We start from the raw sequence: 20570 nt of genomic DNA, 5'->3' as shown, positions 1-20570 counted from the left end.
ATTATTTGGTTATATTTTTATTTATTTCTGAAAGAACATTGATTTTAAATGTGAAAGCTAAAAATCACATCGGTTATCTCAATACTAATTTTTCTTATTTACCTTCCTGTTAGAAAAGATATATAGAGTTTTATTAAGAATTTGTTTATTAGAGCTAATGATTTTATTTATCCAATTCCACAAGACTTTATCTCATTTTCTCAATTTATTTTACCTATTAAATTTTGTTTTTTTTTTTGTTTACTTGAAAATTTTCTTAAACTGATTCTATTAGTTGATAGTTTATTGTAATGATAATTTTTATTAATTGAATACTATAATGTACTTAAATAAACAATTTATAAACTGGTTTATATGGAATATGTTAGGTTTGTGTTGCTAAATTTTGGGTTAAATTATTTTTAGGTTTGAACTGATGCTTTTTTTATCTTGATGCCTAATTTGATTATTCTCTATTAGGGACTTGTATTTTCATTGGACCTAAATTCTAGTTTCAGCTACTAAACAAAAATTTCGCCTAATGTGATATTCTAGTTAGGTCTATTGGATAAAAAAAGTACAATATGAACGATTATTAGTCTAGGCCTACTTAAACAAAGAAATTTCAATCAGTATGAAAAAAATTACCAAGATTAACCACATTTAAAAAGTATTTAAATAACTATTACCAAACAGAATAATACACAAATGTCAATATGATAATATATTAATGTGTTAAAAATCATAATATACATATAATTTAACATATGAAAAAATTACAAAATAAACACCAGATAGACTTGTGCCTTAGCCTGGCTATGCTAGGGCAAAAAGGATGATATGCAACTCCTTTTCCAATGACCAATTCTTCTATACAAAAAAACTGCATGCATATTATGTATGCAAAGAATTACTTCACTTCTTGTACGATACCCACCTCTGCATACATGCCATGTCCCAGCTAAATTCCTGTTGAACTTCCATGCAATGGCCATAGTAACTCCTGTTGCTAGCCCATGCCATTGTGAGGGTGGCCCATATGCACCACTACTCCACACTGCGGTAATTTAACTTTCACTTATGTGATATGATAGAGCATTTTTTTCTAAGAAAATTTTTTTTAGAAAAATAAGAAGTTTATTAGGAAACAAGCATTTAATATTTGGGTAAAACATTTTTCAATAATCATTTTCATAAACAAGTAGTAATAGTATGTATGAAAGTCATAGGAAATATTATAAAGGGTTATGGAACAAAGCCTGTGAATAGTTGTGGATAAACTTCGGGAATTTGTCTATCTGGTCCTGGAGGGGATATCCTGGAGAAGAGGAGGAGGAGGAAGAGAACCTCCAGGTGAAGGATATGTTGTAGCGACTGGTGGGGGTATACGTTGGAGGAGGATATCCCCACCATGGAGGTATCTTAGCTAGTGGGATATCCGGGGTCTGTGTGTACCACCAGGAGAAGGATATCCTTGTGGTGGGTAGGGATAAGATCCAGGTGAAGCATATAAATTTTTTTATCTCCCATGTTTCTTACTTTATAGATTGATGAAACGAAAATAACTGTTTTTAACAAAGTAAAAATAAACTTCAAACAAAAGAAAATTAAGATCGTACACATTAAGTAAATATTTAACAAATACTATACCAAATTATGATATATATTGCAGAAATAATATAATCACATTTTGCCTCTATAGGATGCCTTTGTCAAAAATGATTCATACACATACACTATACATAATGCTCTTGCATGACATTATATAAAGACCGTAGACATATACATCTGTCACATTATACATAAGAAGATAAACATAGCCTTTGGCAACAATATTTGACAAGCAGACTGGATGATGACACAGTGTATAACATGCAAAAATAATCATGAAGCCGATCTCTTGTAATCATGAATGGAAATTGAAACTCCATTGGAGTAATACATATAGTCAACAAATTTGGACCATGAAATACCCCTAAAATTGCTAAAGGTTAACATGAAGAATTAAAAAAATAAATGAAAGCCATAAGAAAGACAGATAAAGTTACATGGAGATTCTTTGGAACCTAAACTATTCTCATTTGGCTTTGAAAAAAATAAATGATAGAAATGATTTTATAGAGGGAGAGGTTCCTTAGATTTCGCCCCATTAATTTAGCACATCTGTTTAAATGTACAATTATAGATTTAGCCCTTTAAAATAATTTAATTTAATCTCCTTTATCATTTTTTTAGGAACGAAGCTAGAGAAATATTCGGGGATAAAAAAACGTATATAATGTAAAATAATTAACGAAATCCTTAAAAATATATTTTATTATTGGGAAGGTAATTAACATGATATAAAATAGAAATGAATAATATAATATATATATATTGAACCATAAGAAATTTGAGTACCAAAAATTAATTAAATATTCTGTTTGTCACTAATATTACTCATAATAAAGTAAAGTTTTAACATTTTAAACATGTAAAATTACATATGTAAATTTTTATACAAATTAAATATTTATTATAAAAAATTATAGTATTAATTAATATAATTAAAATAACATAGAAATTTTTTATGTATTATCATAATAAATTTATAATGGTTACCGCATAAAAAGAAAGTCAATGCAAAATTTATATTAATATATAATGGTTTTCTACCATAATTAGTGTAAAAAAATCTATTAATGATCGAAATAAAAACAATTTGGGGTTGAAATCAAAAAAAAAGTCATTGTTACATTAGACCACATATTAGTTGGGTCAAAAATCCATTTAAGCGAAAATGATAAGAATCGATATATTGAAGTTTTGCCCAAAACGAGTTGTTACATTTTAGTTTTGCTTGAGAGCGGTAGATATGGGGTGTAATCTAAGCGGGGATGAGGTCTTAGAGACCCACTAGTGAAGGCCATACCTGAACAACTTCACAACTAATTCCTAGTTCAAATGCGCCATGATAAGAGATGTGGAAATCAGGGTAGTTTGGGGAGGTAAAGGGTTTATTAGCGCTAGTGGTATTGTCCGGCATAGGCTAGTGCCAAGCACTCAGCAAATTAAGGGACTAATGGTAATGCTAAGTTTAAATATTAAAAAAAACTAAAAATAAAAAAAAATTGATATTAAGTAATATTGTTGTATTTTCAAATTTATGTATTTTATCGGAAAAATACTTTAATTTTTTTTTTTTTTTAGTTTGAATTTTGATCTTAAGAAGTAAACTAAATTGATAAATGTCTAAAGTGAGGCTAGATTGTTGAATTTTTAAAATTAGGAAAAATATAAATTTATAAATATTAGAGGCTAAATTTATTAGTTGCTAAAAAAAAGGCCATGTTAGTGATTTAACGAAAGATTGACAAATATAAATTTAGATAAATAATGAAAAAAAAAAAAGTCAAATAAATGACCAAAACAGAAATACTAAGTGACATATTTATAATTATTCCGTTATTTAAGAAAGAATGGATACTGATCCTAGTTACGACCTACTGTAGAAGAAAGAAAGTCCTTAAGCGTTCGTTAACGGACACTTGTCCAAAAATAATAAAAACTGGTCAAATTTCAGTTTTAGTCCTTATGTTATGTCAAATTTCAATTTAATTTTAACATAGTTTTACACCTCAATATTTATATATTATTAGTAAGGTTTAAATATTAAAGCATTCTCACACTCGTCCGAATATATAATATTTTACATTTTCTTTGGTATATAATAATGGTCAAACTTTAGTTTTGGTCCTTAAGCTATGCTTAAAATTGAAATTTAATCTTTAGACTCTATTTTATAATTAATTTAGCACATTCATGTTTATAATATCATTAATTAATCTAAATACTTTATTTGGATTAAATGTTAACGTGAATTTTAAGATTGTTAACACTGTTTAAAAATTTTCTATAAATTCAGGTGCATTAAAATGTCATTTTTTTTTAAAACAACTATCGGAGTGGGTTTTTTTAAAAAAAAAATTAACATGTCACACTAGAGAATTTAATAGAATAAATTTAACGGTTTTAACAACTAAACCTAAATATTTAAATTCGAAAAGTAATATGACTAAATTCCTAAAATAGAAGTATATAGACTAAATTCTATATATATGAAAAGTATAATACTTGAAGCATATTTTGACTTTCAAATTTTTAATCAATAATTTGGTCGAGAAAAATAATTAATCTTTGTACTCTGCATAAGTTGTAGAATTAGTCATTATATTTTAATTGGTTGTAGATTTTAATCCATATTTTCTAATTGGATCATTTTTAGTTCCTATACTTTTCGAAATTCAAATTTCGATAGTGACATAAAATGACAACTGTCAAATCCATTAATTGATTTTGTGTGAACAATACGTGAAAATAATAAAAATTAACTTAATGAGTTTAATACCAACAAGTGGTTGGAAGAAGTAAAAGTGGGTTTCCTTCTCAGTATTTGGATCAAGCTCGAATTTTGAAATTGACATTGTTGGGAGGGACTTTACTTGAATATCATTATTAACATGAGCAAAACTAGGCTCAAACCATAAAACAGGAGAGGACACCTGTGGTTACACAAAAAAATATAATGAATTAATAGATTTTGTTTGAACAATACTGAAATTTTAAAATACTAAAAGTACAAAATTATCATTTTAAAGTATAGAGATTAAATTCATTACTTATGAATAATTCAGGGACTAATAGCAGAATTTAAACGAGAGACTAAATTCATAACTTATGCATAATTGAAGGACTAATATCGAAATTCAACCCCCCAGAAAAAGTCTGTGTCCGTTGTCTCTCTCTCAACCGCAGGCAACCCTGCTTCCCCTTATCCTCTTATTTATCAGAATACATCCATTACCCTTTTCCTCAAAATCTCTCCTTTTTCTCTGTTCTTCAATCATTTTGTTTTTCTTTGATTTCCAGCCCTGGAATCTTCTTCTTCAAAATGTCAAACACTTAAACTTAGTACAACAAGAACAGAAACAGTAAGTCTCTTTATTTTATATATTTTTTTCATCCTTGGGCACAACATGGAGATAATTAAATGATAACCCATTGTTTATTTTCTGAACCATATCATTGGGCTGTTAAAGAGAAACCGAAAGTTCACTTTTTTTGTTTGTTTTTAGTTAATATCTCAGTCAGAAGCTGGAAGAGAGGATGTCTTGTTTATTGCCACAATTCAAGTGCCAACCAGACACTTTTTCTATCCAATTCAGAGCTCACCATTCTCACCATTGTAAGCTTTTAACTCTCAAAAATGGCTTTGTTTGAATTGGAATTCAAATGGATTGTTGCTGTATATATATTGTTGACTTGATAGAAAGTTGGAGACTTCATTGAATCAGAACTAATTTGGGATTATGGGTTTACTTTGATTTTTGTAATAGTTTGAATTTGGATTGAAAGCTAGTGACTTTATTTTATCAAGAAGTAAAATGGGTGTTTTGTTTTTGTGATAGTTTTAAGTAGCTTCTCCACTATTGGATTTATTTCATATGTAGTACTTTTTGCTGGTTATCTCAATGCACAAAGTCAATGAATTTACCCCAATTACATCTATGAAGGGTGGTAGTAGTTAATCCGATAAACTTAAATCGGTTCCGGTAGCAATGCTTTTATTTTACAAGAATTCAGATAGGTTTTACTGGATTTGTTTATTTTTTTATGTGTAGCCACCTTTCTGTATCTGAACGAGTGAGAGTTTAATGTGGTTATGTCACTTTTTAACAATCTAAGTTATGCCAATATTGCATTATCGCTTTGGTCTTTTCGTCTTAGTGGTGTTCAATGCGTATTGCCTACATTTCTAGTGTTAATGTTTTGCATAAGGAAAAAGAGTATAGTGGAACTCATGACCTTCATTTGGGCTTTAGCATTCGAGGACGTAATACGGTTTGATTTTCTCTTGGTTGCCTTTGTCTTGTCTTTGCTTTAGCAGGCCTTTTGTTGGCTGTTAATTTCCGAGGATTTTACCGTGTTCTCTGATAGAATTTGGTGTATTGCTTGACATTCAGTAAATGATCATAGATTATAATGAGAGTCATTCTTTTGTATCTGTAACATTACGGGATTGGGATGACAATGGTTTGTAATGTTCTGTTGTATGTTCATTGTCCTAATTGTTAATGGTACCATTTGTCATTATTTGTTTTCTCATGATTTCTTCGCTGAACCCTGCAGCAAAACACAAAGAATCTATATATTTCCGTTCACAATGTGTTTTATCGACCACTTCATCGACATCAATGGCAACAACGGCTGTGCTTGATGTAGAGAAGCTAAGATACCATCTTTTGAAGCTCATTCGAATTCAGTTGTGACCGATGGACCATGGACATATACAGGGGCAACTGGTCCACCTTCCGAGGTCAGTCTTGTTATTTTGAGTATATAATGTCAAGATAAGAGCGGAAAATTGCGGGGTATTTACTATTGAACTTCTGGAATTGACATGTTTTCTTCCTTATCGAGTTCATTACCCATAGATAAACTTCTTTATATGAAGATCATGCTAGACAATGAGCAGTAATGTTCAGGTAAACTTCATATTGTATATGAACATCATGCATTTCAAATTGAGACAATTCATTATCTCTGGATGATAGTCACTTCTAAATTCTCTTTTAGTACTTCATTAAGGGTGACCAAGTTCGGTTTACTTCAAATTTTGGTGCTTGTTTTGATGTCATACTATGAAGTGTGTGTAAGAGTTATAATTTCGTTGTCTTGCAGGCAAGCTTCGGAGCAACTTTAGCAACTGAAAATCTTCTTACAAGTGATGAGGCCGTAATTGCTGCTGCTGCTGCTGAAGCAGTAGCTCTTGCACGAGCAGCTGCTAAGGTTGCTAAGGATGCTGCCATTATGGTTAAGAATCACGGTTTTGCCAAAACAGAAATGAAATCTCCAGGGTCATCTGCAACCGATACTTTAACATCAAAGTGGGGTCTGTTTACTGAAGCAGAGAGGGCCGGTATTGTTGGAGATTACGTCTCGGATGAACTTGAACTGGAAGAAGATCATTTAGAGCAAATTCCACAAAAGAATCCGATGAATAGAGCCACAAATGAAGAACTAAACTTCTGAGGAACAATTATCCAGAAGTATAGCAGTGAGGTCAAATCGCCAAACTGAACGAAAAGCTAAAAGAACGAGGCAGCTGAGAAGGCTGCTACCAACGTTGTTTCAGTGAAGTCCGGTTCTACAACAGAAAACGGCGTGGTGCTTACAAGATATAGACTACTCTGATCCATTGCGTTACTTGAGAGGGACTACCAACACTTCCAAGCTTCTCACTGCTAATGAAGAACTTGAGTTGTCAGAAGGATACAGGTATGATGAATCGACAGGCATTTCTGAATGTAAGCTCATCTTCTTTGTTTTGTACATAAATTTGCCATCTTATAAATGACTTCAGGACTTGCTAAAACTAGAAGGACTCCATGAGGAGCTTGCGGAGCGCTGTGGACGACCACCTACCTTTGCACAATGGGCTGCTGCTGCTGAAGTTGATCGGAAGACCCTTCGGGAACGCTTGAATTATGGCACAATTTGCATGGACAAAATGATTAAAAGCAACATACGGCTTGTTATTTCGATTGCAAAAAATTATCAGGGGGCTGGAATGAATCTTCAAGATCTTGTTCAGGTATGTGATCTCCAGCATGCTGCTGAACAAGTTGAATTTATCGTGAAAATAGCTGATTTAGCTTACGCTTTAGTGTCTGAATCTTGAGTGATTCACTCCCAGGAAGGATGCCGAGGCCTTATAAGAGGTGCCGAGAAATTTGATGCTTCTAAAGGCTTCAAGTTCTCAACTTATGCGCATTGGTGGATTAAGCAAGCTGTACGGAAGTCTCTCTCCGATCGGTCAAGGACAATTCGCTTGCCGGTAAGTTCTAAACTGTTCTGGTCCTAAATTCATCACCCTTTGCGATAAATGCAATCATTATCGAAGTAAAAAGGCAAATCTGTAACTTTCTCAACCTCTTTTCCGGTTTTACAGTTTCACATGGTCGAGGCAACATACAGAGTGAAGGAGGCTAGAAAGCAGTTGTTCAGCGAAAATGGAAGACAGCCTGACAATATTGAAGTTGCGGAGGCAACAGGACTCTCCATGAAGAGCCTCACTGCTGTTCTACTTGCACCAAAGGCTCCGAGATCACTCGATCAAAAGATTGGGATCAACCAAAACCTTAAACCGTCGGTCCGTCCTATTTCACATGCAGCAATTACTATTCCTTTCTCCCATTTTTAACCTGTCATCGATACGGCACATTTCTATTTCGTTCCAACGGGACCACATTATTTTCTTGTCCAGGAAGTAATCGCGGATCCCGAAGCAGATTCAGCTGAAGATATCTTGCTGAAACAGTTCATGAAGAAGGATCTGGAGAAGGTATTGGACAGTCTGAGTCCAAGGGAAAGGCAAGTGATTCGATGGAGGTTCGGAATGGAAGATGGAAGGGTGAAAACATTGCAAGAAATCGGGGAGTCGATGGGTGTAAGCAGGGAAAGAATCCGGCAAATCGAGCTATGCGCTTTTCGGAAATTGAAGAACAAAAGGAGAACAAAACATCTGCAGCAATATTTACTTTCATATGCCTCGTAGATACTTCATTTCTTTCCTTCTAGTTTTCCTTTTTCATTCCTACAAGTTCAGAGAAAACATGCAATTTTTTTTTACTGTATCAAACATAAAATCCAGGCACTAATAACATTTTTTTCTCATTAATTATCAAATGTAGATGAAGGTTATGTTTGATTCAACTTTCTAGGATTGTTGGCAATGTTGAAAATAATAATATAAATCAATAGATAGTTAAAGTAGTCATTAAAGATAATTTTGATCGATTAAATTTTAAATTAATTGGTATAATGCATTGATTTGAAAATACAAATGGTTAAAAGAATTGTATAAAAATTCACTTAATTCTTTTAAAGTTTTTTCTTTTCACTTACCAAAATTTAACCGGATTGATCGGTTGAATTGAGACTTGATGGTTTATAATTGATAAAAATTTAATTGAATTATGAAAAATCCAGTTGAAATAGTTAAGGAGTGTATGGATATAGATAGTAGTAGAAGTTGTCTAAAAAATTAAATAAAATTTTAAAAATTCTTTTTACTAGAATAAATTTATAGTTCTCAAAATCGAACTGAATCTATTATTTAAATTGAAAATTGATACTCTAATCGATTTAACAGATAAAAATAAATCAATAAAAAATGGATTGAATTGTTAAAAATCTGGTGCAACTAATTTATAATTGGTAAAAGAAAAAGACTTAATTGAGTTTAAGTTTAACTATTTAATTTTGTGATTGTTATTTATAAAATATATTTAAATATTTTTATTTTTTAAAAAATTGATTTTTCATTATTGAAGAAATTAAATAAAAAACTAAAAATCTACTCGGTTTGACTAGACTAGAGATCTAATTCTTACAACATCGATAAATTCTAGTAAAAAAAGAGCAAGGTTTTGGCGGAAACAATTGGGAAGGCGGCAAAGGCAGGATATCCAAATCAGAAAACTTAATATTTTAGACTATGAAAAGATCATAGAATCCGGGTTTTATCAGTGAACTCGGGTCTAATTCCCCCAAAAGCAAAACCCTTTTATTTCTCGTTTCTTCAGCTCAAAATTCACTGCAAAATAACAAAAGAGAAGGGTTTTTACTTGAGTTGGGATTTTGGGTTTTTGTTTTAGAAATGAAAGGAGGAAGGAAAAGGGTGTCTCAGAGTGAAGGAGGAGGAAGAGGGGGTAGTGTGAAAGAGAAGAAAAAGGGAGGGACTGAAGAGGAAATAGTTGAAACTGGAGGACTTGGGGAGAAAAAGGAAGAAGAAGAGGAGCAAGAGGAGGAAGAAGATGATGATGATGAGGATGATGAAGAAGAAGAGGAAGAGGAAGAAGAAGAAGGAAAAGAAGAAGAAAATGGGGAAAGGAAAGAAGATGAAAGAACTAAGCTTGATGATGGGTTCTTTGAGATTGAAGCTATTCGTCGTAAAAGGGTTCGAAAGGTGCGATTTTGCTTTAATAGTTATTTTTTGGGTCAATTTTCTATTGGACCAAACAGACAGCTCAACTGGGTTCTTTTGTATTCAAAATTTAAGATGCCAAATGGGGGGGGGGGTTGAATTCTTTTATTAGGTTGTTTTTAGCTTCACTTGTTGCTAATTATAAGTATGTTTATGTATGATAGGGTCAGCTTCAATATCTCATCAAATGGTGAGTACCCTTTCCCTGAGTATCCTTCTTTTTGTTTTGGTTTGGCTTTAGACTGTATGAGCTGTTCTCTTAAGAAAATGGTAATGAAATTATTGATTTTGAAGGCGTGGATGGCCGGAAACTGCAAATACATGGGAGCCATTGGAGAATCTACAGTCTTGTTCTGACGTAATTGATGCATTTGAGGAAAGGTAAGGTTTCACTGGTTTCGTTCAAATAAGGTGGACATAATCAATTTGTCTTTTTCCATATAAACATGTACTTAATTTCATTTCGGGTTTGAAGCTTGCGTTCAGGGAAGCATAGTCGAAAGCGAAAACGCAAGTATGGTGGTCCTCATACACAGTCCAAGAAGAAGCAGCCTTGTTCTTCTGGTTCTACATATAATGTGACTGGTCTTGAACTTGGTGGTGTTGATAAGACTCCCTTGGTTCCCTTTGACAATACCGGTATTGCTGATCTTTCTGCTTCAAGTACAGTTATAGTGTTGGCACGAGAAGGAGAGCGTAATGGAAATAGCAGCAATGTCAGAAGAGCTAAAAGAGTTAAGGATAACAGTTCTGCAAACGGTTCAAAGAAAATTGACGAGACAAAGGATGAAAATGATTATGATACCAAGCTTAGTGAGCTAAAAGGTGCATTGTCTTCTAAAGGGGGCAATACAGATAAGCTTGCAATTCGGTTTCAAGAAGGCAAAGCTTCTGAAGGTGATGGACCTGTAAATGGGTTACAAAAGGTTGATCTTGGGGAATCAGTTCAGAGTGATCGACGCACGGGAGCTAAAAGGAGGAAGTCTGGTTCTGTTAAGAGGTTTACACAGGATCCAGCCTCATCTGGACCTAATTTGACTCAAAATGCTACAAATGTCCATGTTGGCTATGCAATTACAGATGCAGAGATGGAAATCGTAAATCTTGGTTTAGCAGCAGACGGTTCGAGTCATAGGTCCCCAATTGATAATTCTTTAAATGTACCTGTCATAACCAAGATCCTCAAGCCTGTAGGATTTTCGGCTTCTGTATCAGCTAACACTCAAGATGTATCAGTAACCTTCTTGGCACTCAGGTTTGTTACAAACTCTATTTCAACCACCTTTGAACCGAATGAATCTCGCAACTATATTTTGAGCATTGTTATGATTTTTCATTCTCTTTTTCTATAAGAAGTAAATGGAATGCAATTAACTTGCAAAAATGTACGATTGCTTGCCTTTGTACCTTAATTGGCCGACTTATCATGTCTTGAAATTATATCTATGCATTGCTTAGTACCTTTTAGGCTGAAACTTCTAGCCTTCAACATATACGCCCATTCAGATCATAATCAATTTAATTTCTCTAAAAAAGTTCTAAAGTTTTAGTTCAGCTGACTTCAAAATAATTTTGCTTTGCTATTGGTGTGTGGTGTTATTGGATTGAAGTCTGGTTCTTGCTTGCGTGAGTTATCAACTTATCATTTTGTGATGTATTAACACTTAATGTACTTTCATATCCCTCTTTAGAATTTTGGTGGTTGTTGGAGCATTCTTTAGTTCTGGTTTATCTTTAGTTCTCAATTTGGGAGAATGCCCTACACTTCATAAGCACTATGTGCTGATTGAGTTTGTATGACCTGATTGAGACAATTCCTTTTGGCTTTTGGAATATATTTTTTACCTTCAGATAACTTTTTGTTTCACTCCCTAGAATTTTATTTATGAGAAATTGATAATGCTATCACTTGTGGCCCCTAACATAGCTGGTAATTTTAAGACATGAACAGCTAGAATGCTCAAGTTTTTAGCTTGCTGATCTTAGATGTGATTCTGTTGTTGGAGTCTTTGAGAATCCTCAAATTAATGCTGCACTTTCTTGAAGTTCATATTGTCAATTATAAATTTTGTTCATCACATTTTGACAGGTCCGATGGAAAAGAGGTTATGGTGGACAACCAATATCTTAAAGCTAACAATCCACTGCTGGTAATGGCTCATTTTCTTGCCTGATCTTTTCCTTCATTAAGTTGACTTAAAGAGCTGACAATTCTTGCTCGTTTGTTTTTTTTTCTTCCATTGCAGTTAATCAGCTTCTATGAGCAACATCTTAAGTATAGCCCTCCATCTTAATCACCTAGGCGTATTTAGTGTATTGATGAAGCTGAAGGCCGCCATATTGATTTTGTTTGTGTATGCGTTGTTGTAACTCTATTACATTAGTCGCAGAAGATAGAGCAGGATAAGCAAGAGCTCTCATTTTCAAGTGCCAAGCTGACTGATATAACGGTAGCTCTCTCTTATAACTACCATTAGTGTGCCTTAATTGGACATTTAGCTTGGTTATAATTACCATTAGTGTTGCTTAATTGGACATTTAACGTTGTTATAACTACCATCAAACTTTCCTCATATAAAGTGTGATGAAGCTCACTTGAAATACCACTTTTTTTTTTGTCTTTTTTCTCCATGTAGACCACACAAGGAGCTTGGCCTGGTGAAGAAACCTATTTTTTGTGCTGAATTTTACTATGAGCATATTTGCCTGCAATGGTAGGGTCGTCCCCTTGGTATCCTATACCTAGCAATATTGCATTGTATGGAGTCCTATGCTGTATTAGTTTGTTTTTAATGAATATATAGTTTTCCCATTTGCAATCAGAAGTTACATTTCTAGTAGATTTAAGAATATATGTTCTTTTTTTTTTGTAATTTATCATAGTGTTAATGCACTATTTAGCTTTCAAAGTAGCATCCAATTATCATTTTGGTATTTTAAGGATTTTTTGTATCAGTTTGGTATTTGAAGTTTTTAATCAGGTATCACTTTATTCACACGTTAACTCAGTTTAAAAAAAAAGATACGAAAAAAGACGCAAGTTTGAACAGAAAATTAAAGATTTGCATACAATCATTAGTTAATGCAGTTTGGAAACAATTTTATTCTACAGTCTTGCTCAATGATGGTTTTATTCCAATCTTACAAAAGTTAAATTTCTCACAAATAAAACTTTAACAAAAGAGTGCAAAAATACAAATAAAAAATCAGCACAACTCTCCTCCAGTTGATTCATCTTCTCCATGTGGGTTGTCTATTTATAGGTTTAATATAATAATTTATTTGATCAGGATAGTTGAAGCTAAACTCTTCTTCTTTAATACTGTATTTTTCTAATAAATCCGTTAGCCTTTTTAAAAAAATTTAGAAGGTTATATAGTTTTGTTGAAATTGTAAGGGGTCTCATTGATTTGAGCCAAATCAATCCAATAACCCATTTACGATTACAAGCCATATCGGGTTTGCAAGCCTGAGGGCTACATTTACAAACTTGCTATTTGAGACGAAAAGAGAGTCCTTTTGATCAAAACCCCAATCTTGAATGTAAAAGATTCGTAAGCCACTCTTCTTGGGTTTTTAAGCTTTCCATTCCTCCTAATTTATTCCTCTTCTTGGTTGCCTTGCTGCGCCTAGTTATCACCATTTCTGCTTCTTTCCAGGCTCCACTCAAGGCTTCAATTAATTTCAAAGGAAATCCATATTCATTACAGGTCAGCTAAACCTTCAGTTTACAAGCCGTATGTAATCATGTTTCCATTTTTTTTCGTGTTTCTAATTTTGGGTCTCTGCAAGATTTGTTCTTTTTGGGGTTTTGAATTCTTTTTATTGTTATGTTTAGTTAATCCTTGAATGTATGTTGTTTAGAGATGGTGAATTTAACAGAAGTAATATAGTTGATGTCAGTATTTAGGTTTTAATTTTTACGATTGTAAGTTTCCATATAACATATACTAGAAATTATCTATATATACGTGAGTATTAATTGTCATTCAATATAGACAAAAGCTGAATTTGTAAGAAGGAAAGCATTACATGATACTCTGTTATTTTTTCTTTGTGGGGGTATAAACTCGTTGTGTTCTATTCATCTTTGCTTTTTCTGGTTGACTATTTTCCTATACGTTATATAAAAACCTTAACTGAATTTAACAAAGTTGGAAAGTGGATCAAAATGCATGCACTTGAAGAAGGAAAAAATATTAAATACCTTTTGGTTGAAAAGGGCAGTTTCCAGTGGAGATATGAAAGTCGAACATTGTTGCTTTAGCAAAAGTTAATGAGGTTTAGCAAAAGTTAATGAGGTTGAAGAAATTCAATTTTGCTAACAACATTATTACCTTTAATGATATATTGGATCATCGCGCCATTTTGGATATGCAGATTCTTCAACTGCTGAAAATAATTCCCAACTTCTGATAAATCTAACAAAATCTCCACACCTTTCACTTCATCTATATATTTCAGTTTTCTTAAATAAAACTTTGACTCCATTATTAAGAAAGCTAATGCTTGTTTGTAGGTTAAGCTTTAGTGTTCTGGTGTATTCACGAACCCAACCCCAATTCCAATCCCAATGCGATTCTTCTCTGATGAAAATAATGTATCTTTGCAACTTTTCAAAGGAGAAGTCTTTGGGGATAATTTGGCATTAGCGATATGATTAATAGGGATATATTTGAATGTAGAGAAAGCCATGGTAGAAAGGATTTCTTTTTCTTTTTCTTTTTCTGGTTGAGTAAAAAGGTTCTTTTATACTTGAGAATAAACAAATGACTATTGCTGTTAGAAAAACGTAGTAATAAACTATGTTGTTTTTGTTATAATTGTTTCCACGAATTGCCTTTGGGAAATTAATATTGTTTAAATATTCATTTGGCTTCGTAATGTTGAGCTTTGATTCTGTTTACCTACCAAACCAGCTATGGTCAACGTGGTATATTTGCAATCTTTTTGAATATAATCATATATTTTTATTCCCCCTACCTTTGTGCTTTGTGATGTGCAAACGTAGTGAATTCATATTTGTGTTTATATGCATAAGTTGATTAACTTCTATCTATGATAGCATATGATAAGATTCATGATTTGCTTCTGTTGAATTAATAAACTCTAGACTAATCAAACCATCTTCATTTTCCTTTTTTCCCTTCATTTTCACAGTTCAAAAATGGCTTCCCTCCTTAAGGCCTCTTCCAACGTACTTCAGTCCGAGAAGCTACCTTTCTTATCCAGAAGCAAGACAATACAAGGTGTTGTTCCAAAGAAAATAACATTTCGTTTGGTTCCTATCGCATTATCCTTGTCTACGTCGATTGGAACTGTTGAACGTGACCTGAGATCTAATTCTTCAGACATTGCCATCCCAATCATGGTACCCGTTTTTCTTTTCTCTGTTAAAAGGAGAAAACAGAAGTTGAAATTTTCAGTTGGATTTATCTCTATGTGGTGTATGTTGCCAATGTGTTTGGTCATAAGTGAGTAAAGCTTTAAATCGATCAATGGCAAAGGAAGAGTCTTTTTCTATATGGGCATTTTGATTTTGTGTGTATTTTACCAACAGAACTTTAGCTTTTAACATCTTTGTCACACGGATTTGGGGTTTGGTGACTTGACATGTAGATAGATAGCAACTTTGGGGGCGGACAAGATTAGATCATCTACTTTGCTTAGCTGTATTAATATGAGCATTTGCTATGGGGAATAGACTGGGGATTACTGAAAGTTATTTCAGTTTGTTCTGGCTATTCCAATAGCTATTTTTTTGGATTCTGATTATTATGAGTGGAAGAATTTCTCCTTAAGAGTAGGATTTAACCAAACATAACTAAAATGCCATATTAATTGGTGGTGAGTATTATTGTTAAAAATGCCATATTAATTGGCGGTGAGTATTATTGTAAGTATGTATTATGGTTTGATCCCACATATATTATCAACCTTTTCATCTATGATAATTGTCATTTATTGTTTCTATGCCTTTACTTTCTCAGCTTGGTTGCTCTTCTGAATTTTACCTTGTTACTCTTGCTAAATGGTATGAGAAGATAGGTTAACAGATAACATTGTTTAACATTCACCCCATTGCCTGCTGTTCCTTTTCCTGCTGCAGGAAAATGGTTGTACCGGAAAAATGGGAAAGTCTGTTATCCAAGCAGCAGATTCTGCTGGCCTTTACGTTGTTCCTGTGTCTTTTGATGCAGAGAAGAAGTCTGGACAGACTGTTGAAGTATGCGGGAAAAAGATTCTTGTGCATGGTCCGTCTGATAGAGAAAGCATCCTTGCTTCTGTCTTTCAGGAGTATCCAAACCTGATTGTGGTAGACTACACCGTGCCTGCCACAATTAATGGTAACCTATTCAGGAACATGCATTTAAAACTAAATCATATTTCATATTTGATGAAAAAGGAACTAAAATGAACTTGAGTGAGAAGCATTTCGATAGTGTGTGGAATAATGTCTCCAAAATTTGAAGCGATATTTTGTGGTGATATTCTATACTATGATTGAATTACTTTCTTCTCAGCTTATCATTAAAAAAGTTATGACTTGTTAAATAAATTTATGCATGCTATTCAAGTCCGATGTGATGATTTGATCTCTCTATTAATTACCTTTTCAAATTGTTTATGGTATTGGGGTGTTTGATAAATATAGATAATGCTGAGCTCTATGGCAAAGTTGGAGTACCTTTTGTTATGGGCACCACTGGTGGAGACAGGGATCGACTCTATAAGACTGTTGAAGAGTCAAAGGTTTATGCTGTGATCTCGCCACAAATGGGGAAACAGGTCATCTAACCTTTAGTCAGTTGAAATACTATTTTAACTGTTGGAATTATAGATTTCCTTTTTTGGTTGCTTAATACTGATGGTTTTTTTAGGTTGTTGCATTTCTTGCAGCGATGGAGATCATGGCTGAGCAGTTTCCTGGAGCCTTCTCTGGATATTCCCTACAGGTACTTCTTTAAATAAGGTTATTTGTTTTGAAAGTGCTTGAAAAAACAATATTTCAAATTAGGCTGATTAGGTATAACCAATAATGTTATAACTTGTAAACAATTGAGGCTGCAAAATACAACTGTTTGAAGCAATATCAAGAAGCTGGTTTGATACATTGTGAAGAAATAGCATGACTTGGAGCAGTTAGCGTTTGGATCTTACATTTGTGGATGGATTTATCCATTAGTGTTTACATACCATATGGAATTTGTTTGTAACAAGTTCTTGGGCTTGTGTTTACAGTTGCTTATCTTGGTCTTCGGATATGATAGTCCTTTGGGATGCCTCCTTTTCTTAAATATTATTTATAATAAGTTTTCTTAGGCACCATCTTTAGTGTTTTGTCATATTGGTTGCATATTGCTAATCTTCATTAATCTTGATTAGGTAATGGAGTCCCATCAAGCAGGCAAATTGGACACTTCTGGTACTGCTAAGGCTATTATTTCTTGCTTTCAGAAATTGGGGGTGTCATTTGACATGGATCAGGTTTGTGGCTCACATATTCTTAATTGTAATTGAAAGAGAAATCAAGTTCTTTTTTCTTATTGCTTAGGGGCTGGGGACGGGGGTAGGAGAAGGTTGGGAGATTTTGACCCTTAGGAATGACATAAATTCCTTTATTATATTGTTCTTTCAAGGTTTTGGACTTCTAACTTGTCTCCTTTTCTTTTTCCAGATACAAATGCTCCGGGATCCCAAGCAGCAGATTGAGATGGTGGGGGTACCAGAAGAACATCTGTCTGGTCATGCCTTCCATTTGTATCATCTAACATCACCTGATCAAACGTATTGACTTAACTTTTTCACCTGTACCTTACATCTTGTTCAACATGTAACTATCAAATGACCTTTTGATGATCTCCGATTGAAAATTCTTCTGCAGAGTGTCGTTTGAGTTTCAGCATAATGTTTTCGGCAGATCGATATATGCAGAGGGAACTGTTGATGCTATACTTTTCCTTGCTAAGAAGGTGATGTTATTTATATTTCTCTTGCCAGTTTGAATCTATCCTAGTGTTTCACCGAATGTTTTTACTGTTACTGCCTTTGATTTCTGTGAACTTAAAGTTTGTGGCACTAGTGTCTCTATATTTAAATTTCAGAGAAATTGAGCATGCAGTTTGGTTAAGTTAACAATATCCGGTTGTATTTACTGCTTAAGGGTAGGGAGAGTAGATCTTAGGGATCATAATGTTGATTGTAACAAATGTCATGGCGAGACTAGGGTGTTGGTTTAGTTTTATGTTCATATCAGTGTGTTTGATTGTGGATATTGTTCAAGTGCAGGTTAAGTCGAAGGCAGACAAGCGTATATATAATATGATTGACGTATTGTGAGAAGGTAACATGCGATAAAAGATGTTTCTTATGCATTTTGTTGTTGGAGTGTATTATTTCACAGCTCAAGATATCTAGAGGACTTAAAGCCAATTTTGATTTCAATGGTATGAGCCCATTGCTGTTCTTTGTTCGGTAAATAGTATTGTAGCTTTCAGGTTCAGTCGAGTAGTCATATTATTCAATTAAATAATAAGTATAGTAATTAGTTAATTAAAATATGGTTTTTTAAAGATAAATTTTAATAAAATAAAATAAAAGAAACTTGATTATTTAATTAATTTTAAAATTTATTCTTTTTAACGTGTTCGAATGACTAGTTTTCAATATCAATCTAATTAAATGAACAAGTTACAAGATTTCACGATAACTTTAAATGATGTGTAAGATTTAAATCAAACAAAATATATAAATAATATTGGAAAGGTGCGTAGACTGATTCTTTTGTTGAAATTAGGAATATTTTTAAACTAACTTATTCAAGAAAAAATTACCCCCTTGGAACAGCAATGTTAAGTGGGGGGAAAGAACTGTCTGGCAAAACAGCATAGAGCATGCACATAGTCTATTTTTATTAGTCATAATTATGTTTACGTAATTATGAGTAAAAAAGAATTGATATGTTGAAAATTTATGATTATCGTAGAATATTCCCACAGTATTGCTGCAATTGGTAATTTGTCAACACCATATATAGGTTGGGAACTTTAGCACTGATTTTTGGAAAACCAGGGGAAGTCATTACTCCGTTTTGGACTTTGAATGAATGGGATTAGCCACATTTTGCAGCTAGCATGGGGTCTTCTCTTTTAGCCTATTTTTTAATCCCAGCAGTTTTTCTTGTTCAAGTAACCTGTTTTAGTTCAATTTTCCAACTTTCCAGAAAGAAGATGAAAGCCAGCTTATCTTGAGTAGGAATTCTTACATGGTTCTTGGAGCCATCCAAGTTACTCCAGATGTTAATGGAGGTTCCATGGAAAATTTGTCTGGACGAGCTCTTTATAAGAAACCATTTCGGCTTTGGAAAGGCAACCACACCACCATTGCTTCTTTCAATACGAGTTTGTCCTCAATATCCTCAACCAAACCTCTTGTGGTGGCGAAGGCGTTGCCTTTTTAATAAATGACAACTCCAGCCTACTGGACAACAGCCAAGGATGGTGGCTGGGGATGGTAAATGCCAACACAAATGGTTCTTCTCAAGCCAGCGTGGCGGTGGAATTTGACACCAGGAAGAGTGATGAGCAAGACATGGAGGGCAACCATATTAGGTTAAATATAAACAGAATCCAGTCAACCAAGCAAGTTTCTTTAAGCAACTACGATGTTAACATTTCAGCCGGAGGTCAGGATTTAAGGGTGCATCTGTGTTATGACGGCTGAAACCTGTCAGTTTTCATTGGGGACAACCAGACAGTTGTGCTTTCTTAGCCTGTAGATCTCTCTACTTATCTTCCGCAGAAGATTTTCATGGGATTCTTTGGTTCAACAAGCAATGAAGCTGAGCTCAACTGTGTGAAATCGTGGGCGTTTTCTGATACTGATATAGGAGGAAATGGCAAACAACTGTGGGTTTGGATCATGGTTCCAGTGGCAAGTTTGGGTATATTAGTTGGGGTTGCCATTTGCGTTTTCTGATACTGATATAGGAGGAAATGGCAAACAACTGTGGGTTTGGATCATGGTTCCAGTGGCAAGTTTGGGTATATTAGTTGGGGTTGGCATTTGCTTGTGCTTGAGGAGGGTATACAAAGAGGAAAGATTTAGTGGATCAAGGTGCTCAACTTCAAGGGAACATAGAACATGAGATTAAATGATAGCAATTAAATTTATTAAGATAGGTTTTGTTAATTTTAAAATTTGATGCGGCAAATATATTATGACATGTGTAATGTTATGTCAGTTTGCTATTTTTACATATTACTGTAACAAATCAGTCAATAGATTTAATTATTAACGTTTGCATTAAGACTAAAATTTAAAAATTATAATGATTAAAAATGATCTAGAGAATATCGACTAAATCTAACTTTATGCATAATACAAAGTTAATAACAAAATTACTACCATTTGGTTTCCAAAAATGGTAGTGTTTCCTCCTTTTCTAACACATCCATTTTTGCAAATGTACCAGGATACTTCCATGGCCATGGAATAGTCTTTGTAATCTCGCCTAACAAAGGAATTCCTGGAGCTTATCCCGTCCAGCATCTTGGTCTTTTCA

The 20570-nt window shown here is 33.5% G+C and overlaps 2 protein-coding genes and 1 pseudogene across 4 annotated transcripts; all 3 read left to right on the top strand.

Moving 5' to 3' along the window:
* The first annotated feature begins 4880 nt into the window (after nucleotides 1-4880).
* On the top strand, nucleotides 4881-8733 carry LOC121223499 (RNA polymerase sigma factor sigB-like; annotated as a pseudogene).
* Nucleotides 8734-9396: 663 nt separating this feature from the next.
* LOC107963334 (chromo domain-containing protein LHP1) lies at nucleotides 9397-12940 on the top strand. The gene is made up of 7 exons (XM_041105045.1): nucleotides 9397-9988; nucleotides 10171-10196; nucleotides 10301-10387; nucleotides 10482-11261; nucleotides 12096-12156; nucleotides 12253-12456; nucleotides 12643-12940. The coding sequence occupies exons 1-6, from the start codon at nucleotides 9680-9682 to the stop codon at nucleotides 12298-12300; spliced, it is 1311 nt and encodes a 436-aa protein (XP_040960979.1). The 5' UTR covers nucleotides 9397-9679; the 3' UTR covers nucleotides 12301-12456; nucleotides 12643-12940.
* A 359-nt stretch (nucleotides 12941-13299) lies between these two features.
* On the top strand, nucleotides 13300-20299 carry LOC107962686 (4-hydroxy-tetrahydrodipicolinate reductase 2, chloroplastic). Of its 3 annotated transcripts, none has more exons than XR_005920817.1 (11): nucleotides 13300-13549; nucleotides 13666-13716; nucleotides 15167-15377; nucleotides 16116-16353; nucleotides 16662-16795; nucleotides 16888-16962; nucleotides 17393-17494; nucleotides 17685-17794; nucleotides 17892-17979; nucleotides 18296-18453; nucleotides 19230-20299. XR_005920817.1 is itself a non-coding variant. In XM_041105047.1 (11 exons), coding segments are annotated over exons 1-10 (1062 nt in total). In that variant the 5' UTR covers nucleotides 13300-13547; the 3' UTR covers nucleotides 18347-18350; nucleotides 19230-20299. The 3 variants fall into 3 exon arrangements, 2 of the variants coding, with proteins under 2 accessions (XP_040960981.1, XP_040960980.1); XM_041105047.1 differs by having other exon boundaries at nucleotides 18296-18350; XM_041105046.1 differs by having other exon boundaries at nucleotides 18296-20299.
* Nucleotides 20300-20570: the final 271 nt, after the last annotated feature.

Source organism: Gossypium hirsutum, chromosome D11, assembly GCF_007990345.1.
Source record: "Gossypium hirsutum isolate 1008001.06 chromosome D11, Gossypium_hirsutum_v2.1, whole genome shotgun sequence".
Lineage (NCBI taxonomy): Eukaryota > Viridiplantae > Streptophyta > Magnoliopsida > Malvales > Malvaceae > Gossypium > Gossypium hirsutum.
Note: the sequence above shows the minus strand (reverse complement) of the source record. Positions and strands in the feature narration are given on the sequence as shown.

Coding starts and splice junctions, on each gene's coding strand:
- LOC107963334 (XM_041105045.1), top strand. CDS start 9,680: ATGAAAGGAGGAAGGAAAAGGGTGTCTCAGAGTGAAGGAGGAGGAAGA. Junction 9,989..10,170: donor GTCGTAAAAGGGTTCGAAAG/GTGCGATTTTGC, acceptor TATGTATGATAG/GGTCAGCTTCAATATCTCAT. Junction 10,197..10,300: donor CTTCAATATCTCATCAAATG/GTGAGTACCCTT, acceptor TTGATTTTGAAG/GCGTGGATGGCCGGAAACTG.
- LOC107962686 (XM_041105047.1), top strand. Junction 16,796..16,887: donor CGCCACAAATGGGGAAACAG/GTCATCTAACCT, acceptor TGGTTTTTTTAG/GTTGTTGCATTTCTTGCAGC. Junction 17,980..18,295: donor TACTTTTCCTTGCTAAGAAG/GTGATGTTATTT, acceptor GTTCAAGTGCAG/GTTAAGTCGAAGGCAGACAA.